This window comes from Lates calcarifer, linkage group LG18 (assembly GCF_001640805.2).
Source record: "Lates calcarifer isolate ASB-BC8 linkage group LG18, TLL_Latcal_v3, whole genome shotgun sequence".
Lineage (NCBI taxonomy): Eukaryota > Metazoa > Chordata > Actinopteri > Centropomidae > Lates > Lates calcarifer.
Genome location: NC_066850.1, coordinates 10,386,770 through 10,405,033, shown reverse-complemented (window position 1 = coordinate 10,405,033; position 18,264 = coordinate 10,386,770). Strand labels below are relative to the sequence as shown.

The 18,264-nt window shown below is 39.5% G+C and overlaps 1 protein-coding gene across 2 annotated transcripts; it reads right to left on the bottom strand.

Moving 5' to 3' along the window:
- Positions 1–4,718: 4,718 nt before the first annotated feature.
- Positions 4,719–17,941, bottom strand: syt10 (synaptotagmin X). 2 transcript variants are annotated; one of them, XM_018697280.2, is made up of 7 exons: positions 17,405–17,941; positions 16,284–16,677; positions 13,196–13,757; positions 11,016–11,136; positions 10,538–10,709; positions 10,024–10,153; positions 4,719–8,074 (listed from the first exon to the last, which is right to left on the bottom strand). In XM_018697280.2, exons 1-7 carry the CDS (start codon positions 17,604–17,606, stop codon positions 8,003–8,005), a joined length of 1,653 nt encoding a protein of 550 aa, XP_018552796.1. In that variant the 5' UTR covers positions 17,607–17,941; the 3' UTR covers positions 4,719–8,002. The 2 variants fall into 2 exon arrangements, with proteins under 2 accessions (XP_018552796.1, XP_018552797.2); XM_018697281.2 differs by lacking the exon at positions 17,405–17,941 and having other exon boundaries at positions 16,284–17,245.
- Between the last annotated feature and the right edge of the window lie 323 nt (positions 17,942–18,264).

The following is an 18,264-nucleotide window of genomic DNA, read 5'->3' as shown; positions in this document are numbered from 1 at the left end:
TAACGGTTGTATTTAGATTCAAGCTCACGTCCTCCACAGTGTCCTCTCTGTCTCTTCTGTGATTCATGTCGACTTCTCCACCTCTGCTCAACATGTAAATCAGCAGAGCAGCTGGAGTGGCCTGATCGTGCAGAACCGTCTCCTCCCAATCTGTTATTACCACGTCTTCCCACCACTGTGACGGCACTGATGATAGTACCGCTGATCACACCTGTTGGAGCCACAGTGAAACCTCTTGTTTCCCATCTCAGTGATGTTCACAATGACTTAATTACCGATCTCAGTCTAATTTTGTAACAGGGGTTTAATACGAGTCTGAGTCAGAAGGTGTCAGAGGTAAATGGAGCAGCAGGGACGATCTGATAGGAGAGAAAATCTTTAAGAGGCCTTAACAAGCTTTAGTCTTTATCTCTGGCTGTTTGAGGATTCTCTCTGGGATTAATGTCTTATAATCTGAACAGAAACAGTTGGATGCAAAGGCATTTATGTGATGTGATGAAACATATCTTGTCTGTCATTTGAATGCTTCCTTAAACGTTCTTAAAATTAAACACACAGTCTTAAAAAGGTACACACAAACTAGCATGTACACGTTCCTTTGGAGTTCAAAGGTTATACTGAATTCTGCAGCTCCTCCTCAACCATGAAGAAACAGCCAAGTCTCCAAGGTATATTTTGTTCGTTGACCCTCAAATGTAAAAAGCAGAACACAGGCTGACCTGCTCTTTTCAGAGAATACTGTGTAATGACAATTGTGGGGGTAGTAAATACCAAACTATTTCTGGAAGTGAGTTGAAATGAAAATGGCCATGAGTGACTATCCAAGAATGGTTGAGTTTAGGGTAGCTGGACTTGGCTGTAGATACTTGAGGATGTTTCAGGTCAAGTCCATGACTGAGATTCTTCACAGACATGAGTGACTTATTACTCTATCCTCACTCAAACTAAACAGAACCCAGATTAACTTTGGCTTTGTACTGTTCCCTGACATCCCCTGTCCTCACCTAGACCTCTCTCTCTGTGGAGAAACATTGAAAACTGACAATTTGCAACAAGGCTGATTTGCACCTCTTACTGTCTTCTTCTCCATACCAGTGGTGGCTGAGGCTCATGGGTATTGTAGTATTCAGACCACATCAAAACAAAGAACACATCAGGATTCTTCAGAAACAATACTTAAAACTAGTCAGTCATAGTATCAGCCTAAAGAATTGTAACATTATCTGGAAGTTTCTCTATTTAATATATTTGGTGATATCAATCAAAGAAAAAATGAACATGGATATACAGAGTGGGGAAAATAATTATTCAACAATTTCAACACTGGTGCTTCAGGGGCATTCTGAATGCCACAGTTAAAAACATTCACACTTTTAGATTCAAAGTATGAATCCACGTCATGGTAATTCATGAGAGGGATGTTTTCTGTCAAGACATATCACTTAAAGGAAGAGGAGTAATGAGAGAGGATTCCTGTACTCTTACCCACGGGGTAAAACATCTATTTATAGTCACTTACATCAAAACGTTTTCCCCTCCGTGCCGCCTCTGTCTAATGCCTCATGAAGCAAGCTTTACAACCTTTCATCTCCTCTCTGCTCGTAATGGTGACGGCTGGTTCCAGCAGCGCATTTGAGTTCTCTTGATATTTTAGATGCACGAATGGCTTGTACTCTAAATTAATTAAACAAGATGCATGCTGGGTGTTTCATTTTGAAGATTTCAGAATACTTCCATCAAAACAAGACTTTTTCTGTCAGAAAAGACAAATATGCATTAAGCGCAAGAGACTTCAAATTCTCAGCTTCTTGATTCAAAATCAACCACCTATACATCATTAAAAACCTGACGCCATCAGAAAAGATCAAATAGCAGGTTTTGTCTTTGATCCCTCTATTAAACACCCTCCAGGCAAAATCCAGCCCCTCACCTCTTAGGTATTATTCACCCTGCATTACCAAGACAGGAGAAGACTGTTAATGTCAGACCAGTGTGGAGATGTAGACAAGTTCCTGATACTCTGCCAGACAGAGGAATCATTAAGCAACTACATGGCTACGTCTGACTCTGAACAGATGTTTCGGGTGGGTGGGGTGGGGGTTTACATTCACTCCATGAAGATGACCTATCAAGACAGTATTACAGAATGCTTCATCTCTCCCGGGAATTGGATTGAAAATTAGCATGTGTCTGTGCTCTGTGTCTTTGCTTTCCATTTCTACAATGGGATCAAATCTGATTCTGTAATCATATATAATTTGCATATTTGCTGGAAATGTTACACACCATGAATCTGATATTTGAGTTATGTAATCCATACACATGACCACATGCCAGAGAGCCATGATTTCTTTTTAAAATAGAGACACAGAAAGCCATAAAAGTACTGCTAGGCTGTAATGGGCAGTGGCATTATATAACTGTCTGTCCACTTACCCCTTTAACTGTAATCGTTCTTAGAATAGAAGCAGCCCCCACTACCTCACCATTAATGAGTTGACTTTTGACCCTCTGTATCCAATGAGCCATGGAAAATCTAGCTATAATAAAGCGAATCTATGTAACACAACAATATCTTTATCTGTGAAGTTTTATTATATTACAAATCTTAATTAATATTTAAGACCAGGATTTGATATGGAAAGTACTGAATCGTTTTGATTTAATAAGAAGAAACAAAATGAAGTTTTCATCATTTTGGCTTTACTGAGGCTCTTTGATAAGCCGGTGATGGCTAATTAAAAATCTTACAAGGTGCCATTATTCAAAACAAGGTATCTGTTCAAAGAGTAGAAGTTGAAAGAAGCTCTCATCTTTGTTTTACATCTTAAATGTTGACAATTTGAAACTGGGATGGATAATTACCCCCTAAATAATTACTAATCCTGCATGTGCGTTGTTGACGCTAGCTGCAAGGCCAGTCCAACCCGAGCAGTGGTGTTAAATATCCAGCACAAAAAAGCATTCAGGAAATGACAAAGCTTTAATTACATGCATCACCACGTGGAGCTATTAGCCCTTGCTAACTAGAGATACAACTGCACTCTAAATATGGGTTTAGCATGCAGAGAGTGGGCAGCTTTCATTGCCAAGGAAACTAATGCAACACCCCCCCTTTTGTCTGTTTCTACCCAATATCATGGATCAAAAGGAAGTTGTGCTGCATGTCATGCTTCACGAGAGATCAAAATGTCCTCTTCATGCCCCACCATCAAACGGACGCAGGATAAAAAAGAGGGAACCATCTATCTGACAAGCTTTTTATTTTGTCTTAAAGGTCTGAAAAGCACAAAAGCACAGACTCAGGGCCTTGTACAGTATCAGCCAGTGAAGTGGTTATCTAACATTTATTATTTGCTGAGTGTTACAAGTGGTTGAGAGAGGCAGGGTTTTGCCAACCAACCTCAGAGAAAAATAATTATTTGGAGAAATACAAGGAGTTCTTCACCTACCCGGTTTGGTTATATTTTATCCCACTTGTAAATGCTAATATTTGCAGTGTCTATAAAATGAAACACTGCCCTTTATATTCTCTTTCTACTATTTAATGTCTTGCTGTTCAGCACTCTGAAGGAATCAGAGTCTTATTATTATTCTAAGTAATTATGCCAATTTAAATGCAGACAACACTTCTTTTTCTCTAGTCTGAGGAAAGCAAAAAGTTACTCTCATTATTATCTTGACAGCAAGTTTAGAAACCACTTACAATAGGCTGTGCCAGGCGACGCTTGAGGAAAAAAAACACACAAGAAAAACCTAACGTGTGTGACAGACCCATAATTAAACTGACTGAGTATTGATTGATAACGTGTATCTGACATGTCCACTCTATGAGAAAGGTGTAAAGAGCTTGGCACCTCTGTAAAGTGAATTTTCACATCACTTGAGTGTTTTTGACCATGTCCCTTTTTTCTAGCTCTTGGAGGGAAGTTATATAGCTTTGGGAAAAGCCGGAATCTTTCACTCAAATTGAAACATTTCCAACATGCACTGACCTGTCTTAATCTTAATCCAGTAAACCTGTCGGCCAATCAAATCCCAAAACACTGCACAATGACGTACAGTACTGAAAGAGAGCATTTTACAACCCTTGAAAGAAACCTGCAAAAGTTGTGTTTGCACAAGTATGAGCAACACTGGTCTGGCTGGATGACATTATACTGCATTTCCACAAAAGTTGCCCCACCATTATCTTGTTTACCAGCATTGATGCTTGTCACTTGCGGAATCAATATATCCCAGCTAATATAACTTTAGTAGTTCCTCAGCCTCTATGACACATCCAGTGTGTGTCAAATGACACAGTCAGAAACAATGTGGTCATTGCATTACACAGAGACCCATGAGATATGCTGCACATATTGAACAAAAATAATCAAATTTTACTGCTTAGTATAATAGTAGATATCAATTTAATTAATCTTTTAAGAGAGACAAATGAAAGAGACCCAGCAAGAAGGTTCTAGGCTTGAAGGTTTGAATCCAGGTTGTGAAGTTTGTATGTTCTCGTGCCTGATTCTTGGTTTCTCCCAAAGACATGCAGGTTATTGTCAAATCTATGGCTGGTTGGAATGGTTGTTTGTCTCCACTCCAACCAACCTCAAAGGATAAGCAGTGTAGATAATGGATGGATGGATGAATGGATATTGTTTGCAAATTCTGCCTTGAAAATGAGTTGATGAAAATATGGCTTTTGTCTTCCCAAACAAAGGCAGGCATGCTCTGACTCTTCATTTTTATTTATTTTGTTAAAATACATATGAAACAGATACAATAAATTATATCCCAAATGTTTACTTTAAATTGTTACAAAAGTTATCACAAACTGTACACATGATGACGGTAGTTGCAGTTGTTCTTGCTCAATATAGATTCAACCAATATGCAAACAATTATAGCTCAAAGCTCTAAACTCCTAAACATGGAATAACTTGATAAGGTAGAGTTGGCTTCACTGGGTTTCCAGTTTGACTAATTGTTCACAACTATTACAGAACGTGTATAAATTTCACTCGATTACAAGTCTGAGCTGTTCAAATTATCACCAAACAATAGTAATACATTGTGATGACTCTAGTTTCATAAATTTACGACAACTTCTTAAATTTCACTTTTCAATATATATAAACAGTGCCATTGACAAGTATATATATATACAAGTGTAAACACAAAGTTTGAAATTTGAAATACTCTAACATATCCATTACTTACATTTTCCCTCAGTAAGTGTGTTTCTAAAATGGTGACAGGCATGCTACAAGTAAAAATATTTAATATTAATGGCAGTACAGGGGAAAAAGCATCATTATATGCATGTGCAAGTAAGATAACAGTACATAGCCTTTTTCTATTTGCTATGTTGGTTTCTTATTACTCACAAAGAAGGAGAAGCTGAGTCAGTGTTCTGTTAGATGCACCAAACTTAATTTCATATGGCTTAATGTAATAAATTTGGAAATGTTTGTGTGTGTAGCAGCTTTCATAGATGATAATTCCCTGAATTTTTAACAGGTGTGGAAAAGTTGTACAATAAAGTTAGGCTTTTTTCTGCCAAGTTTTTTGATTTATTACTATCTGTGTTACCCTATGTTTTGTTGTTGTTTGACCAATTAACCGTTCAGGTCCCTGATTTCAAACTGCCAAAAGCAGACTTTTCATTTCTAGCCTGTGAAGCTTTGATTTGTCTGAACTGACAGCTGTTGCTAGATTTCATCAGCTGTAGCCCACTAGCTAATTAAGCTAACCCTATCTTCATAACTTGGTTGAAAATGCTGTGTACAGCTGACGTTTTCATTCAACTGACTCATTTTAAAGCAACATTATGTAACTACACCATTACCATAAAACAACAGCTTCAAAATAATTTTGATGGTACACTGACTCAGGAATCAGGCTCAGCAAGTTCAAGAATAATGCTGATATCCAGTGCAGAAACTTTGACAATATCAAGAATTCTAAATGGAGTTTGATGTGTTTGTTACAGTGATGGCACTTCCGGCCCTGGAAGTTGGACATAATGGGAAATTTCACTCCGTTTGGCCATGTTTCAGTTCAGTGAGTAGGGCTATACAGTCAAAGCTCAGGTCAAGCAATTGCAAAGCTTCGTTATCTGTCAGTTTAACAGAGATAATAACCACTCATGGCTGCAGAGGCTGCTGTTAATCAGCAAAGTTTCATTGTGTTGCTTTAAAATTACAACATTGGAAGGGGGTCTTAAATATGCACTTGACTGCTGCATGACATCATGCTAAAGACTGATGTCTCAGGTAAAAGGTTATCATCCTTATATGTTTATAATCCATGTAGAAAAATATATAACACAACTTTTTAAATTTAGCATTATCCCATTTACCTGCTTAATTTTCTGCTTTATTGTTTGTATTTTCAAACTGTATGTTTCACTTTTAACATTGCACAAGGACATGATTTTATAAAGAGGACTAACCAGTGTGTTTGGTGAATGTAATGCTACCTGGGGTAATGACAACACTGGGATATACTGTTGTAGCATTCAGGGCCAGCACCCACAGGGTCTTCATGAATTTGATGTTGCATGAAGTCCTCTTGGCCTCAGAAGTATAAGGCTTGGTTTGGTTAGTACTGCGGATAGCAAGCTAGCTAGCCAGACATGCTAACATTTTCAGTTTACGTTAGAACAGACGAACAAGCAGTTTAATCCATTCTTTACACTTTTGGTCGTGTATTTTTCATTTTGGAGAGGGTAAAAAAGAAGAACCCAAACTTGACAGGCCTGCTGTGCCTAGTTACTGTTGCTAAGCCATGATTGGACAACCATTGTTTGGGAAAGGATTTTAGCAAACAGTAACTTTTGACTGAAGGCGCTGGTTACCATTTGGATGCTGTTTTCTGAATCACTGACACATGCGCTCTCTTTATTTATTGTATTATTTGATGTAATGATCGACATATCGATATCTAATGTAAGACACCCTTTTATCTTCTTACAGCTATTTAGTAAGTAAAATGAGGAGCTAAAGCATCAACTCATTCAGCGCTACCTCACGTTTTAGTTGCAACACAAGGAGCATTTGCATTGGAAACGACAGTTAACTTATATTTCGTAAGAATGATAAGAGGATGAGTATTTAATTTCTGTATGCTGTTAGTTCAGTTTGAAATTATGCTCTGAAATTGAGTGTATAAAAATAAATATGAAATTGTTATTTTTAAAGTCTTGCAAGATTTTTGGGAACAAATTGATTGTATAGATATTAGACACGATTTTAGTGTTGTTTTTCTCTCTGTACATACAGTATGTTTGCTACATGTATCTGCTACAGCTTCTCTGAATCTGAGAGTTCTGTCGACTATTCTAATATCTGCAGGTAACAATGGCAGGTTAATATAATATTTTTGACAGTTGTGACTTATGAATTTTCAGAGAAATTTACCCAGCCCTTGTAGATGCTCAATTACATGTGTTCTTCTGCCAAAAACCTGGATCTTGACTCACTGGATTCATTGACAGTTTTTCCATCAGGTAAATGTTTTCACAGCACTGAGCAGCATAGCCCTTTGTCTTTGTGCCATTTCAAAGTAAAATTCTAATTCACAAAAGAGCTCTAGGGCCAGAAAATGTTGCTCAGAATATTGAAAACGTTCATACAGCTGCAAGTGAATCACTGAGGACTTCTTGCAGAGAGGCCTACCATTCATGTGGTCTGTGTAAATGTTTGGCAAGTGAACGCTTTCGGAGAGTTTCAAAGCAGATGTATGAAAAACAAACTCTTGAACTGAATGACTGTTAGTGCTGTGCATAGCCAGCTCTATAGAGCACTTGAACAACTGGAGTGTTAATGAATGAATAAAAACCATCTCAATACAACCTTGTTTTTTAGAAACATGTAAGAAACATTCTGGAATTAATTCAGTTTTCATACAACATGCGCACAAGATACTCATAGGCAACACAGCTTCTCAGCAACTCTAAACAAACGTCTGTTTTCTTACAGAGGTGATGTTGTCACTCTACCTGTGATCGTCAGGGTGTCTGTGGAGGTTTGGGTGAAGGACATGAACCTTGACTCTCAAAGCTTGCTGCTCTTCCAGGCCACTGCAAGGTAAAATGCCACAAGACACACAACTTTATAGAGGCGTGCTGTTCATTTTTGGTTACTAAGCAGGTATTACTCTAGTCCTGAGGACACACTGTGATCATGGGCATACAGGTTATTCCGTGCCAGCTAGGTCAGATTGCATGACCGGCTTACAACATCTAGCCTGGCCAGAAACAAGTTTAATGTGAGGCTCATGCTCCAACAGCAAAAAATAAGCAAAACCTTAAATAGTGCCTGCAGCCAAGTATTTTCTTTGTCCGGTAGTTTCACCTAAATTAGTCATAATATGCCAGTATTATCCTGAAAGACAGAAGAGGGAATGATCCACAATTTTGCTCTCCATGTCTATGCTCGGCAGGGTTCAAATAATTATATTTTCAGCAGTATATAGCTAAATACACAGTCTCAAGACCTAACACATGATCCTCTCAGGCTTACAAACAAGTGTGTACACTGGTTTGTTCTCATTAGAGAATCCATCTCCTGCTCTTTTGTTGGTCAGGGCAATTTCTCTGTCTTCAGAGTGTGTCATTTTTTGTTACTTTCCCACAGCACACAGCATCCCCAAGAACAGAAAATGAGTCACTGTTTCAATAACACCAATGTTTTGACAAGAGCTACACAGGATACTTTTTTTTGCCTATGATCACAGTTTTTATCAAAGTATGAAGTAGATTTACCACTGAAAATGGGTAATCACCTGTGTTTTCCTATTCGTCAGGTGAGGAGTGGGTGTGGCAAAAGAGGAAAAAAACATTGATAACATGTAAAATATGAAAGTTATTTTTGTTATACATGGTATCTTTTTAGCTAGCAAATTAGTCACCAGTATATCCAAGAATCCGCTAGTTTTTGTTCAAAGTTGCAGAAGTTTGCAAAACCAGCAACTTCTCTATAACCCTTTTTCCACCAACATGGAACAAGTTTGAAACATTCTGAGCATTTCAAGCTAAAATATATTATTTCAGAACCTGACAAGTTCAGGTTTTCATATGCGAACTGTGATGACATCTGTTGGCGCATCATATTCTACAGGTTGGAAAGAGACGGTGGAGCATGACCTCCATTGATATCGTATCCTTGACTACAATGGGTCTGCTCAAAACTGATGGAAACATGGGCTGGTTCTTTGGATATCACCAAGGTTCCAAGAACCCTGAACGGAGCTGGTTCAAGAACCAGAGCTAATTTGGTGGAAAAGAGTTGTATGAGCACAGGACTTCTGAACTACTGCATTTAGATAATTGGGCCAGGGGTTGTTGATCCAGAAAAGGCTCATGTGTAAACGTTACCTGCTGTTTGTATTTCTACATGTTAAATACACATGTAAGTAAGACAGTATTGGAGTTGTTGGAGAGCGACTTTGACAAGGCTGGACAAGCTTTTTTCTCTGCAGAGCACATTTGCCATCTATCTATTGAATGCACAGAGATGAAATGATCTTCTCATCTGGCTTTGGGCAAAGACAGCCAATAAATTTGCCAAAATCTCAAAGTATCTCTTCACCCAGAATCTTTAGAAGGAGTAGATAGGATTAATATCCTTTTATCCCGTATTTGTATGTCCCCATGCATCAAATTAGCTTTTTCTGCAGCTAGTGGAGAAGGGAAGAAAAGAGAATATGCTTTCATAAATAGTAAATCAAGAAAAACAGCTGCTGATTTTGATGCAGATCAGCCAGGGTCTCTCAAAACTTCCTTTTTAAAATTAGAAAATGAAAGGACCAAAAATAATCTTATATACATAAAGGAAATGAGAGGAAAAGTTCAACCAGACAGATTTGGTGTGAGAATCTGATATGTTGTTGCCTTATACTGTATATAGTACAGCATCTTGTCTGGTCATTGTCACGTTCAGGAGCTTCTAGAAAGTTCTATAAATATAAGTTCTTTTAGACTAGGGGAGACAACAGAGTGAGGGATAGAAGACGACAACGTATCTGTACCTCTCCCAGAGCATGCCAGTGTGTGATGGGCTTCCGTGGATAAGCCAACATTTCGTTCCAGTGATCTCGTCCAAGGCCCTCAGCATCTGGCCCGGCTCGACATACACCAATCACCTCATTGTGTCCAACCCTGTTAGCAGCATAACACACACATTAACACAGATTTGGATGTGCATAGTAATGCTTCGAGTGGTCTGGGAACAGACACAAAAATAATGACTAAACTGATAAATAAATGCATATTTTGCTGGTTTTAGATGAAAAAATGACTTGGAAAAAAATCTGGAAGCTTGTCAAGGTCAGGTCTGAAAAAAAAAAAGCGGCTATCTGACTTCAATTACAAACCATATAAAAGAACCCTGATTAGCTGTGTTTGTCAGTGTTTGTATTTGAGAGCTTTTGTTGACCCTGATTTTGTTATATTGTTCCAAAATCCTAAATTTTGCCCCCTGTGGGCACTATGACATAACGCACATAGTTAGTGTGTTAACACAAATATACAGCAGTGACTCACCGATCATAGTCCATCACCATGATGGATAAACTGACTTGTTCAACGTTCTCGGGGGGAATGTCGAAGATGATGGCCTCGTTGTACACTGGATTAAGTGTGCTTTTCTTGGTTGTTGTTTTTCGCTTCTTTAACCTCCGTCCGTCACATATCAGGTAAACCTTCACATATGGATCTGAGAGACATGCTCACTGTCATTTAAGTCTGTTCATCTGTACATATGTTGACATTTTCATTTTTCAGTTCTGCAAAAATACAAAATGTTCCCTATAAAACAGTTAGAAGTAAAGCTAGGACATGTGTCACACTATTCTGACAGAGGCTAATACTTTCAATAATTTGTTCCCACTGGCCTCCCTATGTCTCGTCTTCCCTATTTCCATTCTAAGTGGCCTCCTGCTGTGTGTTTTCAGTGAAGTTTGATTTATGGCTCAGTTTAAGTGTTTGATGTGAGCTACATCTTATTTGCCTGTTGGGTTACCTGAGGAGCCTGTGATGTCCATGGCTTTGAGGTTTCTGCATTTGATGACTGTTAGGGTCATTCTCCCCGCTGTGGGGAGGTAGCACAGCGAGTACATGATCTCTCCCAGGTCAATGCTCTCCTGGAGGACAAAAAAAGAAGAATGCATTTAATCCATTTTAAATGGCTTTGACTACATTCTGTGAATCAAAATGCCACAGCAAAGGAGTAAACAGTTAAGAAAATAAAGGAGGTCAGCTAGCACTGGAAGATCATTAGCATGGCATGGCAGGTTGTTGTGATTTATCTCTTTCAATGCAATATGGGAACAAATATTTCAGTGGTCAGCGTACCTTGGCTTTTTATTGGCTTTATATCCTAGCTAGCAAAGCAAATATTGATGTTAATACAAATATCTAATAAAAGTATAAAGTACTCAGAGGTTACAAGCTTGAACTAGATACAGATACTGATACAATTTATGAGGGAAGATCAATAAAGTTTGCAATGGCAGAGTAGCTAGCATGGCATGAGTAAATTTAACTATAAATGTTTATTGTAGTTAAGTAGAAAACAAAGAGAGCAAAGGAGAAATTATGGTCAGACAGCTAAATGAAAACATGATTCATCTTGCCACTGGATCAGGGCTTTGTTTGTGATTTGAACTCTATGGAGACCGAAAACCTTCACAAGCACTTGACAGCAATGCTGCATTTGTTGATTTTCGTAGCAGTTGTGCAAAGTTTTCTCTAAGACTTATTATTCTCTCAAGATTTATAATCTGTGGACCTACAGTAACGTGAAAGATTATTTTCCAGTCAAATCCACATTGGAATTACCCACTGCTTCCCACATACGTTTGGAAATGATACATATGCCATAAAAGCTCTCTTACACATGCACACCTTAAAAATGACACATCCAACACCTTAATCTCAGTCTGCAAAGTAACTAAAGCTGCCCTCAGGTGTATCGTCACATGAGGGGGCAGTTTTCAGGTTAATCTATAGCCTGCAGTTTGAGGAGGTAAATACTGTATAATCTTCACAGTAGACTACACAAGCAAAGCAAAGGAATGCCTCAAGTAATATCATGTTGACTGATTTAAGCACTTAAAAACACATTTAACTCTCCACACATTTCAATACTCCAGCACTAAGAATGAGTACATATTCAGTTTTGCTCTGAGCTGCTAGGAAATATTTCCTGTCCATGTCAATATTGTTTACTCTTTGGTAGCAATCTGTATGCATGTATATATCCTTATATCCAGAGTTAACAATGCAGCCCAGACTATATGCTCATAGCTTAAAGTCTGGCTTGTGAGCTGGTGTTAGCATATTGTCGCAGGCCTTGCATATACTAAGTGCAGGTATCTAATTAGATAAATAGGTAAACATGATTAATTCAGGCCAGAATAAAGTGTTATTCTTTTTGTAAATGAACAGAATGGCAAATTTACTTTGTCAATTCAAATTCCTAGCTTTTAAGAAACAGCCTGTGATTAAACAATAGCCTTTAATTAATTAAACACCATCAAACTCAGTTGAGGAAATAGAGAATCATATCTACTCAGTTTGTATGCAAAACTGAATATATAGCTCTTAATATACTAACAGAAGCTTGTGTGAGCCTGAAAACAATGGCTCAATGTTTATCATACTGACAACATTCATAAATAAAGCAGAGGCTCTTGAGTAAACTGTGATTAAGCGTTAATGTAGGAGTGAATTGCATTCAAGGCTGGATTACCGTGTCTTTTTATGAAAGAGTTCATATGAGGACATACTATTTACATTATGCTTAAAGTCTATACCCTGATTTTTTTGACTACTTCACTGTAGAGTTATGGTATATACAGTAATTAATACTTAGATCATTTCACTCTGTTGCTATATTTATGTCTGTAAAATACCCAGCAGTTTCTGGAAAAGGTGTGTGGGTGTTTGGCTGTTGAGATGCATTTCCCAAAGCATTTGAATCATGCATTGTGTTCCACCTGCCACTTTTGTGGACCAGTGTTGATGTATTCAGGCTCTTCGAAGTGATTCAATGCAATGCTTCATGTTTAGACCTTTCCAAAAATAGTAGAAATTCCCATTCACCCTATGTTTTTTCTTCAGTGACAAGACAGACGTTTGGTGCAACATATACATAGCAACAGTGAATTTGGCAGTGTGTTAGTGTGAACGCCAACTCACTGTAGTTGCTGCGTGAATATCCTTCCACACCACCGCCTCCCTAGAAAGATCAGAGAGTTCAAAGAGGTTGTCCACCACCACCTCGCCAATCATATCATGGCTGGTGAAGCGGTCAAAGTCGTAGACACTGAAGTGTAGTTTGCGGTTGCAAAGCTCATCGTACGCCACGGGGAAACAAAAGGTCTCATCAAACATGGGATTCAGGTTCTTGCGGTGGACACGCGTCTGGAACTTCTTCTTCCTCTCTGGCAGCAAGTAGATCTTCACATAAGGGTCAGAAGTGCCCGTGAAGTCCTTGGCGGGCAGGTCTAAGGCCTTGAGGATTCTGACCACCAAAGCTTGCTCCTCGTAGTCGTACCGCAGTGAGAAGCTAAGCTTTCCGCAAGTCTCCACAGGCTCTTTGTCCTCCCCCTCTGAATCCACAGACTTCTGCTTGTAGAGTTCAGGTTTTATTCTTCCGATGCTCACTGTAGAAGACTGGCGAAGAGGCACTGTGTCCATGCTGAAGTCAACACTGGTGACATTCATCTGACGAGGCAGGTGGCGCCGGAATGAATTGTGCCTGTTGAAAAGGGTAGAGGGCATCTGGTAAATGTCTCAAGTGTCAGTGTTATGCATGAGTGGCTTTGTTGTGATGGGCGCTAATGGTTTGTCAGGAGAGGGTACATCTAAAAAGCATGATGCATAATAATGTGGAGCTCATGTTTTGACATACTACAGTCTGGTAGAGAAGCTCGAAAAAGGGTTTTGGTTGATTTTTAGGAAAGAAGAAGAAAAATCTAGTCAAGAACGACCACCTGATATTCACCTACCACTGTAGTGCTAATTTACCAGAGGCTTCAAGTGGCTGTAGCTCTGACTATGCATGAATCCCAAGACAACTCTTACCAATGATGACTCTATAGGATATTTTCTTGATGCACATTTAAAATGCTAACAATGACCTAGCCAATCATATGATATTCATATATTGCCCTATGAGCCTCATAATGTGACTTAATTTTCCTCAAATCATACAACAGTTAGCATGTCTAGCATCAGTAAAATAAATACTATAGGCTTAGTACTGCGGCAGATAACAATTAGATAACTAACGTTACTTCACAGAGCGGAGAAGAGCAGAGAAGTACAAATTTAATGCAAAGTCAGTACTTTTATTTTAGTACTATAATTAAATTTGGCTGATATCGCTAATATTTTGTTATAACTTCTATACTTTCCAAATATTCTGTGTTGTTTAAAAATAAAATAGATTGTGTTGAACGGGAAAAAAAGTTGTTTTTTCATTTCAAAATAACTCATTTTAGAGCTGTAATCCCAGTACCGTGATACTGTGATATTTTTGCTCAAGAGTATCATACTATGAGAATCTAATACAGGCCCATGCCTACATACTAAGGACACTCCACAACCAGACAATTAAATTACAAGTGGCCAAACTGAAGGGTTTTCTTTGTTTTGTCACTAACCATGAAAAAAATACCGCTCTCCAGCTTTCAGCTTCAAGCCCTTGCAAAAAATTACCTGAATGCTGCAAATTTCTGTGAGGTTGACATCTTTTGAGAAAAAAAACCTTGGTAGTGTTTGACTTGCCAATCTTGTCACCTAGCAACTGGCCCTCCTCCTTTCTGACAGTAAGACAATCACAGCGATCTCACAGCCATGACACAAATTATATGGCATAGGAAGCACAGATGAAAATGACTACACTCAGCCAGAGAATACTACACTCAAGTAATGTAAACAACATAGAAAGCTGAGAGTTGTCTAAGAGCCAACACAGCCCTCGACAGGAAAAGGGAAACAATTAGATGATATATACTTTTCAAATATTGTTGGCTCCAGCCTCTCAAATCACCAAATTTGTTGTTTGTCTTCATGTTACATTATAGTAAAATGAATTTCTTTTGGGTTATGGCCTGTTGTTAAGCCAGAAAAATGCAGTATGAAAATGTCACCCTAGGCTCTAGATAATTGTATTTTTCACTATTTTCATACATTTTGTGCACCAACCAACCACCTATTTTTGTGCATCAAACACCCTGTTGGTAAACAAGCTCATAATAGAACATTAGAAAGAGCCAGTCATTACTTGCTTATAAATGTTAGAAAGAGAAAACAAAGCCTGACTTTGGCTTGAGAATATCTGCCTTCTCTTTGTTTTTGTAGTTTTAGGCGTTGCACTTAAAATAATATTAGCCCTAAAACAGTATTTGGGCTTTAGCTGAGGCTTCATTTGCCTTTGAAGGTGTTTTGGCATTTAGTTTCTCACTCAAAAAGGAAATAATCGTTAAAAATCAGAAATCACTGTCAAAAGAGTAGGTGGAAGGATTGAGAAAGTGGGCGTTGTAATCTTTCACCTGGCCTTTGTGCATCCCTGGTGGGTGTCTAATTCATGAAGATCTTGGACTCATTATCATTTAATTAAAGAGCGTAATGACAAACCAAAGCAAGTGTCAATACCGGCCTCCTCTGAGAAACTGAGCGCAGCTGCCTAGTGCGTCTCACCAGAAACCAAGCTTCCACTATGACAGCTCCCACCCCACAGCACTGCTAATTATGGACGTTCCAGTTTAAACACACTGCTGGAAAACAAAGAGAAGCAAGAGGTGATTGTTTAATTACTGTGGTTGCTTCCCGCCGTTACCATAGCAGCTTGACTCGCATGTATGTGTGATTATAGGGTTCAAACTGAAGCAAGGAGACATGCCACGGCCCTGGGTGGTGAGCCTACAGGAGGAGATTTTTTTTTCTGGTCAGACAGAGTGAGACACACAGTTCAGCATGTACAACAGCGTTTCAAGGTCACCGGCTAGTCTCTGATGCTCTCTGATGACATGTGCCAAACCACCTCGAGGACAGTGGCCACACTGTCACGAACTGTCAGGAGTTTTTGCTTTGTGTAGGCATTGGTTATGTGTGTTTCCTATTGTAGCACAAGTGGGGAAAACAAACCAAATAGGGTTCCATCATACTATGATTGTAAGCAGCAGATACTTGTCTATTAAAAGCTTGACATTGCTATTGTGTCCTCATTGCATGGGCAGGCAGGGAGGGGTTATGACAGCAGTGGGTTCATGTAGGGTACCTTGAAGAGGAGGTTGGCTCTGTGGTCTGCCTCTGGATTTTAGCTTGTTGGCTGAGCTTCTCCCTCAGGGCTGTCTGCACCTCTGCAGGGATGTCCGGAGACGTCTGGCTGATCTTCATGGCCGCCTCCAGGAGCTTGACGGAGCTCCGTCCATTCAGCTTCACCTCTGGCGGGTACTTCTTCTCCACCTCCGCCGCTTTACTCTCAGTGATCGGCGGGGAGTTGAGTGGAGGTGCCTCAGGGAAACCCACATGGAGACCATTTTCAGCGTGGGCTGACAGAGCCTTGCTCCTCCAAATGGGCCAGCACAGCTTCCAAAAAACAAAGAGAGAGACTACCAACAGGGCGAGGCCACAGAAACCCACGACCACAGCAAGGAGACTAATAGAGATGTCTACATGTAACCATGGAGAGACCAGTAGAGGAGAACAGAGAAGGAGACACAAGGAGAAACAAGCGAGGGACAAAATATGACAGACAAACATGCAAGGGAGAAAGAGAAAAAAGGAGAGAAAGCAAGCTGTAAGAAAGAGGGGGCAGCATGTGTGCCTGTTTGATAAAGCAGGACAATATAAAGTCATACAAAACCACAGCACTGGGAGAAACACTTGTTCCATGACTGAAGAGAAAAAAGCATTTGGGTTTCCCATCTGCTCTTGATATTTTGTGTTCTGATATTTAAATACAAAGTTTGCTCTGTGTATCATAGTGTATGCAAGGAAGCTTAATGCAGACTATTCCTGCAGGTTTTCACAGAATAATCAAAGTGACGCTGATTAAATTCTCCCGGTTGCAAAGTGAGAAAAAGAAAAGAAAGGCTAATCATTTCTTCAGTCAGACTTCCACCACAGTCTATTGTCCACCTGTTGCTGTTCCATCAGTCTAGACTGAGCTGCTGCAAGATGCGTAACAGGTAGAGAAATACTTTGTGAACAGTTCAACACGCAAAACCACACAGAACTTAGAAGTGAAAAAAAGTTTTAACAGGTGACAGATAAAGTGCAGATTCTCTTTTTTTCCAAATCGCTGCAACTACTCAGTCTCTCTATATCAAGGGAACAGAGGAAAGTGATCAATTGAGGGGAATTAGGGAAGTAAAATAATGACTTTATTCCATTTACCTGCGTGTCCTTTACCTAGTATGTTGCTCTCCAGGGGAAATATATCCGAACATTTCTCCCGGTCTACGTGTCCCGTGAGACAAAGTTCCGTAACGATTTGGAGAGCCCTTTGGCACAAGGTGATGCTGTCCTCCGTCCGGACACTCATGTCTCTCCTGTTAAGCCATTGCACGCCGGAGGAGCCGGGAGGGCGGTGGTCCATTTGGGCACCTTGTTTTTATGCGCCGCAGAGTGCAGCCTGTCCGCGGGAGACAGCAGGGAGGCGCGCTGCGTTCTGATCCATATCCAGCGCGCAACGAGGAGCGACTGGCCAGACGCGCTCCCTGCGTTTGAATAACAGGCGACGGGGCGTTGGAGTCCACCCCTCGCTGCGTCCAATAGCTATGCGCATCAGTTTGCAAGAGAGTGCAGTTGGTAGATGGCAGTAACGGTATTACTTTTTCTAGTAATGACTACAGTGTTCTATGTGAACGACTGGCGACCTGTCTGTGTCCCCGCCTCTCGCCCAGCACACGCTGGTTTATAGACCCCAGTCCTCCCAACCCCCTACAGGTTTTCGTTCCATGTGACCCTGAGATTATACTTAATAAAAATAACTCATAATCTTCCCTCACTTTTCATTCGCACCTGTAAAATAAGATGAAGTGTAATTTAACATCAATCATCGGACACAAAGTACTCTGCTGGAGTGGGAATGAAAAATTAAGTGCGCATACTTACATATCTGTTTTTACATAAAAAGAAGTCACTACACACCAATATGGATTTATTTTTGCACATATATTCACATGAATATTTGTGTAATTCACTTCAAAAACTCTACATAATTTTGAATAATTTCTTACCTCATATTACTAATT

Coding starts and splice junctions, on each gene's coding strand:
- syt10 (XM_018697281.2), bottom strand. CDS start 16,990: ATGATACACAGAGCAAACTTTGTATTTAAATATCAGAACACAAAATAT. Junction 13,758..16,283: donor GAGCCAACCTCCTCTTCAAG/GTACCCTACATG, acceptor CCTTTTCAACAG/GCACAATTCATTCCGGCGCC. Junction 11,137..13,195: donor ATATTCACGCAGCAACTACA/GTGAGTTGGCGT, acceptor TTTGTCCTCCAG/GAGAGCATTGACCTGGGAGA.